Raw genomic sequence first — 16,270 nt, 5'->3', positions numbered from 1 at the left:
AAGAATTCAATTAATAAAGGTACATTTTATTAAGCAATAATTAAAATTTCGTTCGAAATAAATGGTGTTTGTTGTTTGTTTATTGATTAATAAAATGAGTATGGATATTTTGCGAAAGAATAAATAAGAACAACATAACGTTTAAGTTGACGATCACTTTTAATAGTTGAAATAGGAAAACAATGTACAGATACAGAATTTACATTCCTAGCCGACGAAGGTTGCTAGATAAAATTTTAATCGTGTAGTAAAAAATGAATTAAAATAAAACAGTACACTTAACGAGTGGCTTAACATTGTATCTTCTTCTTTATCTATTCGCTTATCGGTTAGTCATTTACCTAGTTACGATGACTGAATTATTTAGTTATAATTATGCCTTCTCTGTATAGACACACAGGTGTGAATACGTAATGGAGATTCTTAAAAGCTATACAATGTTTGTGTTTTATCTCTTTACTTTGGTTTTAAAGTAAGGACTAGTATGTTGAGCTTCGCTCTGTCTCTGTGTGTAGAAATGAATAAGCAAATAAAAAAATGAATCGATACGACGAATTCTGGCGAAGTTCCTTCTTCTGTAGGGGGGAAAAAAGGGGCAAAGCTCGATAACGTTAAGCCACGAGAGGCGATGTTATCGCGTTAAGTTAGATTAAAGATGCGTGCGAAGATTATCCAAGTGTATTCAACGAGCGTTGCTCTTTCGCTTTTATTCGCCGTGACGTTATATTCGGGGAAATACGATCACATTCGCTATGAGCATATAGCTTAAATAGAAGTTAAATTACGAGTATAAACATCGAATACATCGTAATACGACGTACACAATCGAGTATTCTTCTTGTCATCCTATATGATTTATGGTCGCGTGAGATGCACGTACGAAAATATTCGCGGATATGTTATGAACGAAAACAGCCTCTCAAGAGCTTTCAAAATGTTATTTTAAATAAAATGAAATATATTATACAGTAGCCTGAATCATTCGATGTTAACCCATTAAGGACCAACGTTGAATTAACGTAACATTTTATTTTCAAATTTTCAAGACATTCGAATTTTCACAGTTTCAAATTTGTTACTGTGCAATAATATTGCGCTTACGTATTTTACACGCATTGTTTCATTGCGTCGTACTGAATGGGTTAAACACGGTGTATTGTACAAGTCGATGCAATCATAAGAGAATCGTGAAATTCATTGAAGTATGTTCCAGAGAATGGCGAACGATATATCCCGCGAATAGTCACGTTTAGGAATATTACACGCGCGACCATAATATTACACATTCTAATTAATTTAAGTGCGATGAAGGCACGAGGCGTGTGTTATTGAATCTTGTGCAGAGGGTGCAGTGAAACAAGCACAAGGAGAGGAATAATATTTGTCGAGCATTGCCAGGTTCGCAGTTCGCGGCTTATCTACGAATATTTTTCCTTAAGGCGAATCAACGTCAGAAACGTTATCGATGATATATACACAGACGACAAGCGAAGCTCACAGAGTAATGTTATACCGTTTAGAATTGGAAATGTAATTTAGAATTAGAATGTAAAAATACTATGTATATATACAAGTAATTAATGCGTACCAGTTGCTTGGTAGCTTAGTTTATATTACACGATTTCCTTTTTCCTCCCATTCTTTCTTCGCTTTTTTTTCTCTTTCATCGGAGAATTCCTTCTTCCCCTCTCCGGTAATTTTTTTTTTTTTAATCGGTTGTACTTATGAACAGCGATGATTGCTCCAAAGAATGACATTGCATCGTAAATTCTGATCAGAAAAAATTAGCCGTATCGGCGGCCCGCGTAACAATAATATCGTTCTCATTAAGTTTCATATATTTATACATCAAGAATGTCGATTTTTCTTTATTGGCACACAAACGGAAGCAACATATATCTGATGATACGCTTAACGATATATCGTTTATCAGTATCGCTCGATATACGCGATATATTCTTCTCTTTCTTTTGTTTGGACGCGCAAGAAACCTACTTTGAGATTTTTTAACCTTTAAATTTTGTATCGATTCTTATTATTCTCATTTGTAACAAAGCAAACGTTTAAATAAATTTCGATCGAATACTTCACAGATTCAAAGTTGTTCATTTCGTTATTCGTTTGGTAGTTATCACATAACTATGCAAATTTTGAAAAAGTACATTTGAAAAAGTTTCTCAAAGCGATCGCTCGTTTTTTGTTTGGAGCGCGAGATTTCTCGCCTGTCGATTCGCAATGAAACGCAACAATCGATTATCGAGATCGACGAATATCGTAATTGAATGTTTTTTGTGTTTCGTTCTAACGAATAAGAAATCCGAAATCGAATATAAAATCGAGTCGTCCGAACAGCATTAAAAAATGACAAAAAACGGCTCGTGTATTTTGTAAACCAGTCTTCGCCTCTTGTGTGGAAATAGTAATTTGGAACGGATAAGTTCGTTACGGTAAAATTCGTCACGTCACTTTCGGCGATTTATTGTAAACTCGCGAGTTTCGTCGCAACTTCATGCCGTTTCTGCGCAGCGCCCTCGTATTATAAAATTCAACGACATGTAAGTATAATCGCAATAGCATCGTCGGCGAGAGAATCATTCTTCTTTCTTTTATATTCGTCTTTTTTTCCGTTGTATGTTATATCTTTCTTTTAAAAGAGGAAAGAATAGAAAAAACGAATACGAAGAAAAAACATCAAAAGTCGATACGAACATTTACCTAGTTACGAAAGCTCTCGATCGTTTTTCTTAAATTTGATATTTTAATTCGTTTATGCATTTCATTTCTTTTTCAATTTTTTCCCTTTTGTTTTCTTGTCTATCTAAGTTTCATATATGTACATTATATACATGTAAAACGGTTAATTTATATATATATCCTCGTATCTTAATGATTGTATAATTAGGATTGACTATGTCTTAGAATAATCAACGGAATTATTAATTATTGTGTAAAATATCAAATATCGTACTGTTAGATGGTATGTCCATCTCCAAGGTACCATTTTGGACGAATATCGGTCCGTCTAACATGCCTAGCACTTTGATGAGCAAATACTTTGGAGATTACATAATCTAATAATATCAGGTAATATTAGGTATAGATGATTTTCGTTAATTACAAATATAAAACATGTATATGTAAATAGAATTCTTAATTATGCGCAAACATGATCTCTAATTGAGCATACGTGAATTTTATCATCAGTCTAAGCCGAACGGTGCGGCTCCATACACAACAGCAGCGGTTAACAATACACGTTTCTTTTTTATTTTCTTTAAGCTTTGTAGAATCTACCGTAACAAATCAGTGTCCTCCCCGATTAATGAAATAACAATAGCGCATGCTACGAAAACGTTATTATTCGTAAAACTTTCAAACAGTTCTCAAGCATAAAACACACATGACAACGGCGCAGAAAAGTATACAATATATCGATTCTGTGAACGACACCCTTCCGGTTTCTTTCTCTTTCCTTCTTTGTTTGCTGCATGTGCAAATTTATTCTTTCGTTTTCCTTCCTATGTTACGTGTGCGTATTCAAGGATACCCTACACAGAGACACCACAGGAAACTCGAAATCGATCCAATTCACGAATCGATAGCTCGATCGATGATCGCGGTAGAACGGAGAGTGAAAATAGTGTAGGATGCGATTGATTGTCGACAACTATCGTTCACGCTGGATCCGGTTTCGAGACTCCGACGTAAGTATGATTGCTCGGGATATACATGCTTTTCTACGCAGCGATTCTCGTGTTAATCTAATTTCGCGCAGTTTGGCACGAGTTTCAATTTAGCGCGTACGCGCGAACGTGTTTGTGCTTGGATATGCGTGTGGCGCCGCCGCGTCATTGCGTATCTGTAGAGCAACCTTACTTATTACGTATTCCTTAACTTACATCCATACGATACGCGAGCCAAATTAGAAGCGGAATGACAGTTACCAGGGACGTGCGTAGTTTTCTCAACGTAATCTCTCGATGATCATACACAACATAGCGAACATCGATTCACGTTCTTTTCTTTTATCTTTTCTCTTTTCTTGCTCTCGTTATCTCACTGTTCGAATTCATTGGAAGAAATTCCGATTGGGCGCGTATCGATCGTAACGATCTTCCTTTCATGGAAATTGAACGAAACTTACATCTTATTGACCGACTTTTTAATACGAGCTTTTGTCACTCGTGGCGCTTCACGCGTCATCGTGTGTTTGCGAGACTTTCTCTCTCTCTTTCTCTCTTTCTCTCTCTCTCTCTCTCTCTCTCTCTTACAATAGGCCAAACATATGCAGTGTCTTTTTGTATCTCTTTTTTTTCTTTCTTTTCAAAAATATATGTCGACTACTTAGGCTTTCGATAAACGGAAAGACGTTGTCTCGTCCGATAACTGGAATAATTCTTCCTCTTTTTTTTTCTTTTTTTCCAGATATAATACGTGGCCTAGCGTGTAATAATCCTATACAATACTTCATTATAGCTTAGGTAAAGTGAGACCCTCATATGATCCATTTTCTTTAATTACTTGTTTTTTTTCTGGAGTGTGTGAAACGCTGAGACATATCGCACTATTTACAAGGATAATCAATTTTTAATGGAAACAAATGCAAAAATATATATATATAAACATTTAGTTGAACTACGTTTTTTCTGTCTTATAGTTTTGCATAAAGATCCCCATCTTTTTTATGCAAAAATGCAACTTCTAACTTGGCTGTGCCAGGGAAATAGTTTACTCTTAACTAAACTCATACTCGTATAATTAAACTTATGTACTATTGTCTTTTTTGAAGATATCACTACTCCAAGACACTCACTTTTACTTCTTTGCTTTCTACCTGTTTGTCTGTCTTTCCTACTTCTTTTCTCTTTCTTTAAATTTCTGTTGTGTATAGATTTCACTGATTATGTTGATTACATTTCCTCTCAGAATTTTTTTTTTTTTTTTAGTAATATCATATCGTTTCGTTGCGATATTATACCTTCGTCTGGATAGAATATATAGATGGCTTTTAAGTTATTACCGTCTTGGGAAAATATGTGTAGCAACATGTCTTTTTGCTTTCTGTCAATAATAAGTCAACCGTTTTCACGTGATATAATAATTGTCATATCAATTAAATATAAAAAAGTTTCGTATTTTTTCGCGGCACAGAAATCAAAATTTGGCAGTGGCGTCGTATCGTAATATCGTAGTTAAAAAGAAAGTTACTTACTAGCTATCTTTGTAAATATCACTGCTAATCGACAACTAATAATATTTGTAAATATTTGGCATATTCTTTTTGTAAATTCAGTCGCAAATATCATCGATCGTACCGCGTAATAATAAATCGTTAGTAATCGTTTATTTACTACAAAAAGTGCCAGAATGATAAAACTACATATAACAAGATAGAAAAGAAAATTAGCACTCGCTGGATGTCACGTGAAAACCGTTTACACTATAAACATTCTGCTTATTGTTCGTTCGTATTTGTGCTGCAATTGTAATTGTAACATAACGAAACATCAATTATTTCCATCGGAGAAAGGAAAAACTTTTTCATCGCACGCATGAAATAGAATTAACGCGTCAATTGTTTTGTAGTATTCGTCATTTTGTTTCGCGCCAATTCTCTTGACAATAGTGGCGTACAATATAGCGCCTACGTAAATGTGTTTCACGATACAATGCAATCAATTAAACTATTCGTATTAATATTGACTTTAGGAATTCGGCAGTGAGAAATTGCAATTTCTACGTATTTCAAAATTCACAATTCGAAAAAGTAAAACGATCACTCGATAACGTTCGTAAAAATAGAACAAGTTACGAGTCGAAAATAAGATGAGCGATCTAAGAAACTTACGATATGCAAAACACATTTTGTATCTACATATTTGTCTGTAGTATACAGAAAGCGATACTCGCGAAGAGAAAGAAACAGTTGTTCAAATTTCGGGTCGAGTCTGTTCTTGGAAAATTGAGTTTTATTCGCAATCGAAAGTTTCGTTCGCATCACTCTCCTAACCACGAGAGTCGAAAGAAGCGGGCGAATCGCGTCTCAAATGCGAGCCTCACAAAAGCCAGACTGATCAACTCCGCCTTTTATAAATTTCTTAATTATATTATATAAGTATACGATTAATATTCAATTCTCAAGAAACAAACGATTTCCATAAGTTCATTCATCGCAAGAAAACCATATAAATAGGTAAATTTGGCAAAGTTGCGTTTCTAACATCATCGCCTTTCAATTTACGGAGTACATCAACGTGGCTTCTGAACGATTCATGTGTCAAACAATATATCGATCTGCCAAAGTATAATAAGCTCGAGAAGGCCGAAGCGAAATCACTTGTACATTTCGTGCATTGTCTTAGAATTCCCTTACCTAAACGTCTCTTAGCATTGTAGTACTTATCGTGCAATTTGAGTTCGTTCCTCAAACTTACGCGTTTCCATCCATCGACTATACGTAGCCTACTCCATTTCTCGTAACTAGCTTTCCTGCTTATCGCATGTATCACCATTTTTTCCTCTTCGAGTATGAACCGTTCACACCGTTAACACAGAGAACGCGTCTTGTAATGAGCAAGAGGGAAAGGGAAGAAGGAAATCAGTTGGACTGCTATACATCGATTGCAAACGTCGTCAACTGTTTCCCTGTGTAAAACGATTGTCTCGCTTCCTCTTCAGAATTTCAAACAAGAATCTGTCCGCCAGTGCATCGATGTTTTGTTGGCTAATTTCAAAACGAAATTGTGGACGGTCGGACTTATTTATAAAAAATAAAAAAAAAAGAAAAACAAAAAATGGAAAGAAAGGAATTGAAGAGATTACGCGAATTACGTCGCTACAAAATAATGAAGTAGCATTACTGTGTTCATTAATGCTGCGACTGATGCGAAATCTGATAGGGCCTCGATGGTATTATCGATTTAAATTGAGATTACTTTCAAAAGCGCTATTTTTCGAAAGATATCTTACTGACAAATAACTAGCATTCATCGTATTTTGAATCTCTTTAACAAAACGAAAAGAAGTATACAAGTGCAACTGATTATATCGTAAATATAACGTATTCTTCAAAGAAGAATTTAAAGGTCGTTATATATTGTTGCGGCTCGTGAAGTTCCCTGATATTTCGTTTCATTAGTACATTTCCTCTTCCTAATGTACGTATTCTAATTTACTGTTGGATCGCATGAGTATATCCAGTTGATGTCCCAACGAGTAAAACGTAACTTAACCCGACTATACAGTCCGTAACGTACCGCTGTATCCTCTTCGGCGAAGAAACGAGCACTTCGAGTCGAGTTTCTTCCATCCATAAGTTCGTCGTTTTCCATTTAGTTCACGTTTAAAACGTTTTTACGTATCACTACGAAGTCGTCACAAAGAAGTAAAAAACTGCACGAACAAGCGCGACTAAAAGCCATAAAACTAAAAAAAGAGAAAAAGGAAATGGATATAGAAAAGAAGAAAATAAAAAAACCACTGACAGCATGCTAGAACTGTGGTGTCACGGAGATATCTTCCGAGTCGATTGCAGCGTGTTTGTTCACCGGGCGTCGATCGTTCTTCTTAACACGTGATATGCGAAAAACGTAATTGTACGATCGATCCATAGTACGATCCAAGTTCGAGGTACGTATCTTCGATAATCGTGTCCGCGAAAAACCAACGAAACCAGCGCGTAAGGAATGCGTTTACTGCGTCTTGCAACGGCGTTACCGCGTGCTTCTTAAAAATTACGTATAGAAACCGCAACATCTCGGTTCCTCTTTCTCTCTCTCTTCCTATTTACATACTTCTGTTACTTTCTTTCGTGTTCAAGGAGGATAATATGTACGAGAAAAGGTCGTCGGAGCACCCACACGAAACTCATGATCGCACACAAACGTAGCCGAAAAAGATTCTGCGATTCAAGGTCCTCGCACGATATCGAACCGATATAATCATAGTACATGTAGCTCAGTGTGACGCCTGGAACGATGAACGGAGGTTGAAGATCCGCGAAGTAGTTCCATGGTCAACAGCCACAGGTCGAGATGTGTATTAGAGCCGGGTGGTTCGTTCTGTCACGGTGATAGTCTCGTCCCTTGGTACAGCACGGTATTTACCACGCACCGAACTAGGGCCGAATATCGGTGATCCTCAGACAAGATGGCCATCGATATCAGAATAAGCTGGTGTAGGGGTGAATGTTGATAATGGGTGGCCATGAGTGTGCGCGTTGCTGGATACCGACCGAGCAAAAGTGGTAGGTGGTGGAGGTACCGATGGTGGTATCGGTGATTTTGAGCCAGCGGTCATCACGGTTACATCCGGTGGAGGGACTGGACGTGGTAGGGTCCTGCTACGTGTCAGCGTGCTAGTCCCGCTGCCCATGTGGCTCGACATCATATGTCCGGTCGGACTCATGGATGTATAATAACTACCCGAGCCTGGTTCACCAACCACTGGAATCGGACTATGATTCGTTTCGTAGCCCATGTAGCGGCCATTGTCGATCTCCACGCTGTAAAAGTTCACGTCGTTCGGCGGCGCTGGACTGGGGTTTCCGATGTAACTCGATTTTGAAACTAAAACGAAGAGAAGCTGTGCTGAGTAAGCATTTTTTCGTGCGAAGAGAGGCGCAACTTCAGAGGTTTAATGCTTAACTTCCACGGTGAAATGGAAATATGTTAATTTTCTGATAAACCCTGTTACAGCTTTGAGTTCTAAAGAACTTCTGATAAGACTGCTGAAGGAATTCTACGCCCGAAAGATAAGATCTTCTAAAATTTCTGAATGCGAACTTTAAGAAATTTACCAGAAAGTGTACCACTGGCCGTTGTTCTCTGCGGCGGTGAATCCATACTCATCGGTGGTTGAATGTGGTTGCTACGGCGACCAAGAGTTCCTTGATGATGTACCTGCATCTCCATGTTCCCTTTCCCAAAATCTTGTATAGTTTGATCTATCAAATACGTGCTAGCTGCGGTTTTTCGTCCCTCGTCCTGTTACGTCGGTGAAAGAGAAGAGAGAAAGCGTTTCGTTAAATTAACGTATCCAAAGTTAAGGAAAACCTGAAATTTTTCTACGAGATTATTAACGCAAGATTAAGATTATAAACGCAACAAAACGAATCATTAATTGAACAATTTCCTGGAATTTTGTGTTCCTACTGTTCGTAGCGTATCAGTATGAATTGTAAATAAGTACTTTACCAGTTTCACATGCATTAAAGCGATACTTCGCGCTGCTGTATCGACATTAACTTCATCATTCTGATACATTACGAGTATTCTCGGTATGTTTTACGTGCATGGAAACTACCTCTAAACATCCACCCTGTAACCTGCCTATATTTAAGGGTACTGCAAGAAATGAAGTTAAGATTCTCTTAAAAATGGAAGTATTATTGGTAGAGTTCTGATTCAAACAAATTCGCACTACGTGGTGAAGCTTTAAAGAAAGATTCTCTAATCGTGAAACAAACTAAGATGTAATATTAAAAGAAGAAAAAAAAGTAGAACTACGTGTTGAAGCTTCAAAAAAAAAAAAAATTGTCTAATCGTGAAACAAAGTAAAATATGATATTGAAGGAAAGAAAAAAAAAAAAAGAAGAAATACTGCCAATCTACATGATGAAATACCAATGCAAGAAAGAGATCGGAAGATTCTAAGCGCGATTTCTATGGAGAGAAGGAACGAAAAAAGAAAATAATAGAAGCGAAGGGGGTCCGAAACGGAAGCAAAACGGAACAGAAATGTGTTAATAGAACTCAAACCTACCCTCCGGCATTACTTGTTACTAAGAACATACTGACTGATCGCACTGACCACGTAATCGTTAGTGTCGAAGTTAACGTCGCTCTTCTCATCGGAAACCGAACTTAACTCGCCGGTCATGGTGTCTCCATTCACGGTCGATGGTGCGTACATATCCGCTGTTTGTGATTTGTTTATTCCTGCGCAAAGATAGGAACACATATTACAAAATATTCAAGATTGCTGTTTCCTTTGTCTTTTTATAACATTAACACGCCTATCACAAGTATCATAACATCTTTAGAATCAAGCGAACAGGTTCGTCAAATTTTCATTAATTTGACAGCAACGATGTGCTAGATATACATTATAGAATAACTTAAATGTAAATAATCTTATTTCTCATAAAGTGTATATATATATATATATATCTTTCAGACGACGAAGAAGACTGGAGCAAAATGTTCACTGTACATAAATTAACTTACGAGATTTATTTCGCTTTCTCATAATGTACCACAACACGATGATGAAGATATTAATGATTAAAAAGATGAGGGAGGTTGCTGCGAACGTATAGATATAATTCATTGTAAAATCCCCCTTTTCCAAGAGAACGTCCGGCAGGTTCTCCGCGTTATTCGGTCCTGCAGGATAAAAGCAGAAAAAAGACAAATATAGGGTTGAGTGATTATATTTACCGGAACGTTGGGCCTTCTTTTTCGATTTTAATGTAGCAAAGACTATGGGCACAGCAATGAGTAGGCAAACAGAGGCAGAAACAGTGATGATAATGACGATGATGTAGGAAGAATTAATCTCGCTGGATGTCACGTCGGTAGGTGGAGCCTCCCCTGTAAGCCAAGCCAACGCCCCATCACCGAATTGTTATTCATGCAACGACACAGTCCACAATGGTTAGTTACAATTTTAGCATTCGGATCGATCGATTATTAAACGATTGCCGTCGCGTCCGCGACGTTTAATTAGCGCGCCTAAGTCCATCAGCAATGGTAATACTTTGTCCGAGACTTCATCGTTACAGATATTACGACTATTAATCAGCTTACGCTACGTAATAGCAGTTAAATACTGGTAATTATGATAATCGATATTTCTCGTTAGGTGAACTCTAACAAATGCTGCTTCACCGTCGTTGATTGTTAATTAGAGCTTCACGTCCGATGTCGTTAAGCTAGGCATTTCATTAGACGTCGTGCCGATTTCGTTTTATTTTCGATTTGCTTTTTTAGCAGAGAGAGATCGAGATGCGATGATTGAAGCACGAATAAGATATGATATGAATTTAATGCAAAATGCGGACATCTTTTGTTATATAAGCTACGATTCATTATTTTCTTGTGACAATTTCAATGTACATGCGCAATCGTTTTTAATAGGGCGAAAGTTTGATTTGGAAGAGGAAGTATAACTGGTATAATGAAATACGAACGGAGGAATGTTCGTTGGATTTTCTGCAAAGCAATTATTTAATAAAGCAAACAAAATCCATTATATTTCCTCCACCATACCAAGCGGTTGTATCTTTCGTCTCAACTTGAAGACAATTGCATGTAAACATTTAAATTAGAACTGTTCATGGAAATATTCTCACTTTCTCACGAATGAAATGATGATACTTTTACTTAAGCGAGCTACTTCATTACTATTATAAATGGATTAGATGCGTCCCAGTAATATTCTTACTATTTCCCTTGAACCAAGCAAATATTCTTTAAACAAAAATACGATTTATATCTCAAATTACTGTTACTTTACTTTACTTCTATTCTACTAAAGGGCAATCTATATGTAATCTAATGTATTTAATAAGAAAACGTATATTTCTAAGAAGTACGACTACCATATAATATCATATGTCGTTCAATCTAAAAATTGTTAGTCGAACCGTTTTCAATGTCTCAACAGTTTTAAACGGTTCTTTATGTTAGCCTGGTTAGAATGGTCATAATCTAAAATGGCAATTTTGCCCTAATAAAGCAGCTACTACGGCATATAGTGTTAGGTTTATGATATTCTAAATACGAAAAATGAGAAAAGAAGATAACTTACGTAGCGTCTGAACTTTGACTAGGTCCGGTAGAAAGCCACTGTCCCCCTTCTCGTTAATGGCTTTTACGCTGAACACGTAGTAAGTCCCGAGGGACAATGCCGTTATCGTGGTTTTATATTCTCCCGGTGATACATCCAGATAGTGATATCGATCCTCATAGTCGAGAGCTTGCCGCCAACGTATCTGATAGGAGGTTGGCAAACCGCCTTCGAATCCTCTTTTCCACATTAGGGTGACGGAGTCATGGGTGACGTTATAGACCTCGAGGTCGGTCGGCTTGTCTGGCGGCGACGTCACGTCCAGGTGTATGATATCCGTCGACTGTCCCATTTTGTTCATCGCACGGCACTCGTATTTCCCGTAATCGTGCGACGTCACGCGGAAAATGGACAGCGACGACTCGGAAATTAATTCGCTTAGCTGCAAAAAGAGCAACACAAGCGTGTTCGTTTGGCGAGATTGCACGGCGGGACGATCAATTTTCGCCGGGGTAAATAACGTTTCGGGCTTTCTCGTGGTTTCCGGTGGGTAACGCTTTCCGAAATTGACAAAAAGGACGCTCGGTTACGTGGATTATTCGAGCAATTTTCAAATTTCGGAATTATCCATTCGTAAATCGAGTACGTTAGGATATCTACAGTGACTTTTCACTACGTAAATACTATTTTTATTTAAAAAAGCGCGTATCTCTCTTTGTGTAACAACCGATAAATTAGATAATGGCGAAATTTAAAGTTGCAGAAATATTTACGAATTAATTGAATTGATCGAAAACAAGAGAATGAAATTATGTTTTGCGAATGGTAATTCACGTACAATCGAAAGTTCAGTGTAGAAAGCACATTTTCTAGTTTTAAAGCAGTTTTTAGGGAGTAGAATGGAAATCTTCTAATTTCTAAAATTCTACAGTTAAGATGAAACTTACGTCAGTGTGGGTAATGCCATATTTATGCTCTGTAACATTAGGTAGTAAAGTTTTTCCATTAAATGTCCAGGAGAATCGTGGTAAAGGGGAACCCCGAGCTTTGCAGTACAAATGCACGTTTATCCCTTTATTTGCTGCTGCTCTTCTCGTCAACGGTGTATTCATCATTTGTGGTTTAACTGTATCAATATTTTATTTTATTGTAAAAGAAAGACAAATATTCAAATCGAAAGTTATTATCGACGATCAAGTTGTACGTACAGTTTGTAACGAAAAGTATAGGTTCGGAGGTAACGTTTCCGATTCCATTGTTAACTTTGCACTGATATTCTCCGACGTCTTCCTGATCAGGGTTTTCGATGTGGAGATAAGAAGTTTTGTTGATAAAAGAGGTAGAATATCGACCAGAGAGCTCCGAGTTGGAGCCAACTTTCTGCCATGTGACATACTCGTCTCCTATGGGGCTGCCATCCACTTCGCAGAACAATTTCGCTTCGATTCCAGGAGGATACACTATCCCTGACGTCGAGGTGCGTTTAATTTTTGCAGAGTCTGGAAAACGCACGGTACACACGGAAATATTAATTTCTCCAGCGACGAAATACGATCGTTTAAACGTTTAAAGATACAAATAACATGTAACATGTAACATGTAATGATCATCATATTGTTGTAAAATTTCAGAATTTTGAAATGCAAAAATTTGTAAATCTTCCAATTTTAAATTCTACAAATATTGTATCTAGCATCGTTTGATCATTCGAAATGAAACTTACATTGAACAGTTAAGTTCAATTGATAAAACGTCGTTCCCTCCTCGTTAGTTGCTTCGCAAATATAAGTTCCAGCATCGTGACGATCCAGTTTAGTGATATTTAAGGTAGAAGCGCGAACAGATATCCTTCTGCTATTGCTGACCAATGGTAAACCATCCCTAGTCCATGTGTATCTTATCTCATTAGGATTTCCCATAGCAGAAACAGAAATCACGAAAGGTTCAGCCTCCATTCCAATCAATTCGTAAGGTTCGATCGAGGAGAATATCGGCTTGTCTATAACAAACGGTTAAAACTATACTCTCCGTCTACAATTATTTAACTTGGATGCGCCAAAAACAAAAAAACAGCCGACCTTAATTCATAAAGGCTATCATAGGTGAAAGTTCACCTCGAACAATAATTTTCTTATTTTTCGAGTTGTTATTCATCGAATAATAACGAAACAAATGTATTTATTCATTCATTTCTAAAATAGAAGGAATTCACCAGGTGAAATTTCAGCCATGATAGAATTAATATGATTTCCTTTGATGATAGCTTTTAATTCTGCCCCGTTCTTCAGAACCACTTGCACTTACTTTTCTAACGTTCAAAAATATTTCAAGTGTGAGCAAAACCTGAACAAATTATTACTCGTACGCATGACTTCTCGTTTCAATTTCATGTCAAATATTTCGTCGAAGCATTAAAAATCTTTTCTCTTCGCTCACGCGAGAGCAACATCGAAACATAAAAGTTGGAGAATCACAGCAGCGTTAAGCGTCGACAAAACGAAAATATTCACATATTCTTGTCTCTCCGACAAACGCATCGGACGACTCTAGAATCATCTTTCGATATTTTCATCCAAAAGTTCCCCAGAGCAAAGCATTCCGGTACCAGCGAACCTAGGAGTACTTTATGAAATATTTTCAACTTTCTTTTTGCCACTGTCATAAACTGTATACACCGCGATACATCGACCATATAGCGTGAAGTATGAAATATTCATTCGGATATCGTTCTGGCTATCATGTCGATGTCCCGCTGATTTTCATCGTTGACGCACTCTTGGCTCGCTGTATAATACTTACACAATACGTCGAGGGTGGTGGCATCGTGAATAGACCTGTCCATTTGATTGTTTCTCGCCTGACACGTGTACACCTCTCCGTTCATTTCTTCCGTAACGTCCAACGTGAGCTCAACGAACGACAGAAATCCACCGTGTAAACCGGGCTTAGTGCCATTTTTGGTACCCTGCACGGGGATACCGCCCTTCCACCACGACATCTCCGCTGCCGGATTACTACTGCTCGATTCGCAAATGATACGGCCCTCTTGGCCCGCGTGCAGATTCTGCGGCTCGCGGCTGATCTTCACTTTCTCAGGCGGAACTAAAGCAAAAAACAATGGTAATTTCGGGTCAATTGCTTGGAAGGAATTGCCACGCTGCTTGTCGGCCTCAAATAAACTTATTCGAAGATCAGACACGGAGAAGAGCAGGGTAGGCTAATTTATGTGGTATTAAAGATAGTAATGGCGAGGTTTTGGGGGAGTTGGCAAACACAAGATTTGCGAAATACGATTGATTCGAGGGCTTTGAAACTTTAGGGAAGATTTTAGGATTTAGAGTACAGGGACAGGAAGATTTTTTAGAGTCTAGGGTGTATAGGGTGGGACAGTAGAAAGTAAAGGATTTATTTTCTGAGCTTCTCTGCGCAATAATTTGTCGAATAATAATATTGGCAAAAGTTGTAAGTTATCAGATTTTTTTTTCTTTACTTCCATCACTAAGAGACAAATTTTTGCTTATTAAATAGAATATAGTAAGCTATTGTGTTATACATAGAGCGTAGTATATCTTACAGTTCACTTTGAGGACGAGCATTTTGAGGAGAGGAATTTCTGTTGCGGAATTCGCTGCTTCGCATCGTATGCGCGCGTTATTGTCGGATGCGTTTACGAGTATCGTTAGCTCGCTGGAAACCGCGTGATCTCGCGTTCTCGTGGTTCCTTGTATCTAAAACAGAAAGTATATGGATAAATAAATACACTTGCTTGTGCCTTACGCTTTTATTCGTCTCGTCTCTTTGCAGGCAAAATTATAGTCCCTTTCATACGTGTTATTTGAAATTGGTCAAGATAATCGGGCAATACCGCTATTATCGTGAGATCTGGTTTTTATCTTAAAACAAAATCGTAAAATATGACGTTTATATTTTATGTTTGAAATATTAGTAGTTTTTAATTTCATCCCAATGAAATTTCGTAAGTTATTCTATAAAATTTCCATTAAAAAGTACAATAAATCTAACGTATGAGGCAAGTATAAAACGATCGAATAAAGTGCATTAAAATCGAATAACGAATCAGATTAAAAGGTGATAACTTCGCTTACGAATATGACAGAAATTTAATTAAAATTTTCAGTTCCGTTCATTCCGATCGACCGTATTTACTCGTTCTTCTCCAACGCTATTAAGCCACTCATCATCAGTGACTAAAAAATCTCAATTTCACGACGAAACAGTCCACTCACCTTTTTATCATTTTTGTACCAACTCAACGTGGCGAGCGGATTTCCGGAAGTAGCGGTGCACATCAATCTGAGCACTGTGCCAGCGTCGATCGTCGTCCCTTCTTCGTAACCCGTGATGACAAGCCTCGACGGTGGATCTGTCGCAAAACAAATAAACCAACGCTCGTATTTCCATTCTAGTATCGGCCAATATACAATATCGTGACATCTATCCACGAAGCTCTAAGACACTC

At 37.6% G+C, this 16,270-nt stretch overlaps 1 protein-coding gene across 5 annotated transcripts in view; it reads right to left on the bottom strand.

Annotated features, from left to right (window-relative positions):
* Nucleotides 1–140: 140 nt before the first annotated feature.
* Nucleotides 141–16,270, bottom strand: part of LOC126863736 (nephrin) — a 486,143-nt gene continuing 470,013 nt past the window's right edge. For 2 of the 5 annotated variants that reach the window (XM_050614194.1, XM_050614196.1), the window contains exons 8-18: nt 16,038–16,174; nt 15,365–15,518; nt 14,590–14,892; nt 13,514–13,789; nt 12,999–13,289; nt 12,738–12,916; nt 11,812–12,232; nt 10,227–10,385; nt 9,811–9,938; nt 8,798–8,984; nt 141–8,567 (exon numbers count right to left, since the gene is read on the bottom strand). In XM_050614194.1, the coding sequence (XP_050470151.1) occupies nt 8,140–8,567; nt 8,798–8,984; nt 9,811–9,938; nt 10,227–10,385; nt 11,812–12,232; nt 12,738–12,916; nt 12,999–13,289; nt 13,514–13,789; nt 14,590–14,892; nt 15,365–15,518; nt 16,038–16,174 (2,663 nt within the window). In that variant the 3' untranslated portion in view covers nt 141–8,139. Of the gene's footprint in view, nt 8,568–8,797; nt 8,985–9,762; nt 9,939–10,226; nt 10,386–10,439; nt 10,593–11,811; nt 12,233–12,737; nt 12,917–12,998; nt 13,290–13,513; nt 13,790–14,589; nt 14,893–15,364; nt 15,519–16,037; nt 16,175–16,270 lie in introns of those variants that run through there. The other 3 variants (XR_007688964.1, XM_050614195.1, XM_050614197.1) reach the window with 3 other exon arrangements.

This window comes from Bombus huntii, chromosome 3 (assembly GCF_024542735.1).
Source record: "Bombus huntii isolate Logan2020A chromosome 3, iyBomHunt1.1, whole genome shotgun sequence".
Classification (NCBI taxonomy): domain Eukaryota; kingdom Metazoa; phylum Arthropoda; class Insecta; order Hymenoptera; family Apidae; genus Bombus; species Bombus huntii.
The sequence above is the reverse complement of the archived record's forward strand: the minus strand, read 5'-3'. Positions and strand labels throughout refer to the sequence as shown.